This window comes from Amphimedon queenslandica, unplaced genomic scaffold (assembly GCF_000090795.2).
Source record: "Amphimedon queenslandica unplaced genomic scaffold, v1.1 AMPQUscaffold_12759, whole genome shotgun sequence".
In the NCBI taxonomy this organism is placed as follows: Eukaryota; Metazoa; Porifera; class Demospongiae; order Haplosclerida; family Niphatidae; genus Amphimedon; species Amphimedon queenslandica.
In genome coordinates, this window is record NW_003547005.1 from 16498 (window position 1) to 20324 (window position 3827).

At 31.9% G+C, this 3827-nt stretch overlaps 1 protein-coding gene and 1 long non-coding RNA gene across 2 annotated transcripts in view; one reads left to right on the forward strand and one right to left on the reverse strand.

The window, feature by feature from the left end:
• Positions 1–263: 263 nt before the first annotated feature.
• On the forward strand, positions 264–1373 carry LOC109586868 (uncharacterized). The gene is made up of 2 exons (XR_002187251.1): positions 264–681; positions 772–1373. It is a non-coding gene; the product is annotated as an uncharacterized LOC109586868 (long non-coding RNA).
• LOC109586867 (vacuolar protein sorting-associated protein 13D-like) overlaps positions 1182–3827 on the reverse strand; it is a 4339-nt gene continuing 1693 nt past the window's right edge. The window contains exons 5-6 of the mRNA XM_020003096.1: positions 2328–2450; positions 1182–1802 (exon numbers count right to left, since the gene is read on the reverse strand). Coding sequence (XP_019858655.1) covers positions 1626–1802; positions 2328–2450 — 300 coding nt within the window. The 3' untranslated portion in view covers positions 1182–1625. The remainder of the gene's footprint in view (positions 1803–2327; positions 2451–3827) is intronic.

The window sequence follows — 3827 nt, forward strand, 5'->3', positions numbered from 1 at the left end:
CAATGGGAGTTGGAATACATCATTAATTATGGTCAGGCAATCATATTAAGCCAATAACAAAATTCACCAACAATACACCGGACTTACCCTTTAATCACACATTTGGTGTACATGCAGTCATGTACATGTACTTTTTAAAAAATTATAAGTTACAGTTATTGTTCACAAGATCTGTCACAGACCTGATGCCACATCACTGATGAGTCCAACAGGATTGCCCAAGAAATCAACTGATCCTAATATCATGACAGCTTGACCTTTCATAACCTAAAAGAGAGAGGAGAGAGAGAGAGAGAGAGAGAGAGAGAGAGAGAGAGTAGAAGAGAGTAGATACAGCATATAAACTAATAAAGAGCCTGATTTACTTTCTTATAATGTTTAGTAATGGAATCCACAAACACTACAGGTCTACTTAGCATGTGCGACTTATTAAATCCCTCAAGTATGATAGGAGACTCAAACTGGACCAGAGGAAAACCAAGACTCTTTTTAATGGCTGCTAGATCCTCAGGTAACTGTGACGTGGTGTGCATACTGACCAACAGTTCACTGGTACTGATTCGTAGCTGCTCAATGTATATCTGTCTTGATGGCAGGACTGATGAACTACCCCTATAGAGAGAGAAGAGGAAGACAGAGGCAGGAGAAAATTATCACAATAGAAGCAATAAATGGAGAGAGGTAGTTTCATGATAAAGGGGAAAAGTGTAAAGAGAAAGAAAGGAGAGAAATACATGTACATTATAGTGGGACATTACCAGTGCTTTTTAGGTATCAGAAGTGATTTGATAGTATCGGCATCTTTGTCATTATTTCTAATACCATAGCCTGACCACTGGATCAATCGGAATAACAGCTTCTCCTCAAGTAGAACAGTAAACTGTTTGATCTTCACATCGAACGTCTATCATGAAATAAAATATTAAGCTTGTAGAGCTATAGGAAACTGTGCATGCATGTACAGTTTCAAAAATGGCTAAGAAAGAATTCTACATTTTTATAATCATGTTCTAAGCTGTGTATCAACTTTGAGCTAGTTCCAATCAAATTTGGATTTTCTATGAATTTTTAAAGTTGCTGTTCTGTATTGTAGTGCTTATCAGCTCATGAAGCATAACTGACTATTTATCCTCCTATTAACTCACTCTAAAGACAGTAGCTAGTGGTGAATTGTGTGGGAGTCTCTCAATGAAGCAACTGATGACTGGGAAGTTAGTATCCAACTCTCCTGAGGGAGGAGGAGTGGGGAACAGAACAATCTGATGAAACCCATTATGCATCTGATTATCAACCTAATAATAATAGTAAAAACAATGAGTCATTCAGATGTGTACTACATATTTAAATCATGACTTTAAATCATTCAATTATCCAATAATAAGGTAGGGAGGGTATTTCTCGTATAGTGAAATGGAGGCGGATTAATTCTATCATTTCTTTGTCAAAAGTATTATTTTTAATACTTTTAAATATTAAAAGTATTAAAAATAACATATGTTGCTAAAATTGCTCTTATTCTGAGCTTTTTAAAAAAATTAGTTTTGCAATGTCAGCACCTGCCATTATTAGTGTTTGAACTTTGAACAGTAGCTTCAGTGCATGCTAATCAGTAAGAATTTTGCAGCTCAAAAGTCAGGTGCTATAAAGCTTACCTGTATGTACTGTATGGTGGCATTGATGCACTGGTGAACTGCAGTACTGACAAATTCAATACGGACTCCAGTTACTGTAGCTAGCAATAGTTCCTCTGGAGTTGAGTTGATCAGGGAAACACTCACTCCCTTCTCAAGTGTAAATGAAACCTAATAACAATAATAATAATAATAATAATAATAATAATAATAATAATAATAATAATAATAATAATAATAATAATAATAATACAATAATAATAATAATAATAATAATAATAATACAATAATAGTTTTGTTTTTTTCTTCTTTGGTTGGTTTTTATAATAATAATAATAAAATAATAATAATAATAATAATAATAATAAGATAATAGTAAACCTTAATAATGATCTGCATTTATATAGTGTACTGTTGGAAAGAGTTTTTGGTATTGGCATATTGGTTTTGGTTTTATACATTATTAATTTTGGACCATTTTATGGCCCAAAAATTTCACAAACTTGTCTAAAAATCTATTTCATAAAATTTAATTTCTTTTCAACTTTTTTGGGGAATTTTAGTGACAATAGATTCTAGCTATACAGCATTACAATGTACAGGTACATGCATTGAATAAAGACTCCAATAATACTAGGGGGCTAATGACTACACGTATAACAGTAGTTGTGTTAATATGTTATATTGTGGGCTTACTGATAATTCAGTTTTAACGTCAGTCTCTTCATTAGTTAGCTCAACAGTTGAAGATGATAAAGCTGGTGCTATTAGTCCATGCTCCACTATAATCCAATCATCAGTAGCACCTGATATAGTGTACTGTAGAGAGAGAGAGAGAGGAGATAAGATGAGGACAATGGTAAATCACTACCCTCCCAATAATACATGTATCTCCATTTCATCTACATGTATGTGTTACATAGAAAGTTTGAGTTAATTCTAATCAAAATTCGACTTTTTATTTATTTGTAACGTTGCTCAAAAACTTGGCCTAAGACCTTGTACTAGCTTTTTTTGGAAAAAATAGGCTTGTTTTAAAATGTTCGTAACTCAAACAGTCAGAAATAGTTCAAACTTTCTATATACTTAGCATAAGAACATCAATATGTATCAAAAAATTTAATAAACAATGAAGGTGATTTTGGAGCCATTTTCTGGAAAAAAAGCATAGGCATAATAGGGGCTTGAGCCTTCATTTTTGAGCAACTATAAAAATTTGTAAAAAATTCAAACTTGATCGGAATTAGTTCAAACTTTCTACGTAACATAAGTACATGTATATGCATCAGAAAATGTAATAAAACTGAAGAATTCTCTACTTGTCAATTTTGGTGAAATTTGACAAAAATCCCTGTGCTATAGTACAGGGACTTTTGTCCGATTCTGGAGCAACTTTAAAAAATCATAAAAAATCTAAACTTGATCAGAATTAGCTCAAACTTTCTACGCAACATAAGTACATGTATATGCATCAGAAAATGTAATAAAATTGAGGAATTCTCTACTTGTCACTTTTGATGAAATTTGGCCAAAATCCCTGTACTATAGTACAGGGACTTTTGTCTGATTTTGGAGAAACTTTAAAAATTTTTAAAAAATTCAAACTTGATTGGAATTAGTTCAAACTTTCTACGTAACATAGGTACATGTATATGCATCAGAAAATGTAATAGAATTGAGGAATTCTCTACTTGTCAATTTTGGTGAAATTTGGCCAAAATCCCTGTACTATAGTACAGGGACTTTTGTCCGATTTTGGAGAAACTTTAAAAATTCGTAAAAAATTCAAACTTGATCGGAATTAGCTCAAACTTTCTACGCAACATAAGTACATGTATATGCATCAGAAAATGTAATAAAATTGAGGAATTCTTTACTTGTCAATTTTGGTGAAATTTGACAAAAATCCCTGTACTATAGTACAGGGACTTTTGTCTGATTTTGGAGAAACTTTAAAAATTTTTTAAAAATTCAAACTTGATTGGAATTAGTTCAAACTTTCTACGTAACATAGGTACATGTATATGCATCAGAAAATGTAGTAAAATTGAAGAATTTTTAACCTGTCAATTTTGATGAAATTTGGCCAAAATCCCTGTACTATAGTACAGGGACTTTTGTCTGATTTTGGAGAAACTTTAAAAATTCGTAAAAAATTTAAATTTGATCGGAATTAGTTCAAACTTTTTACGTAAC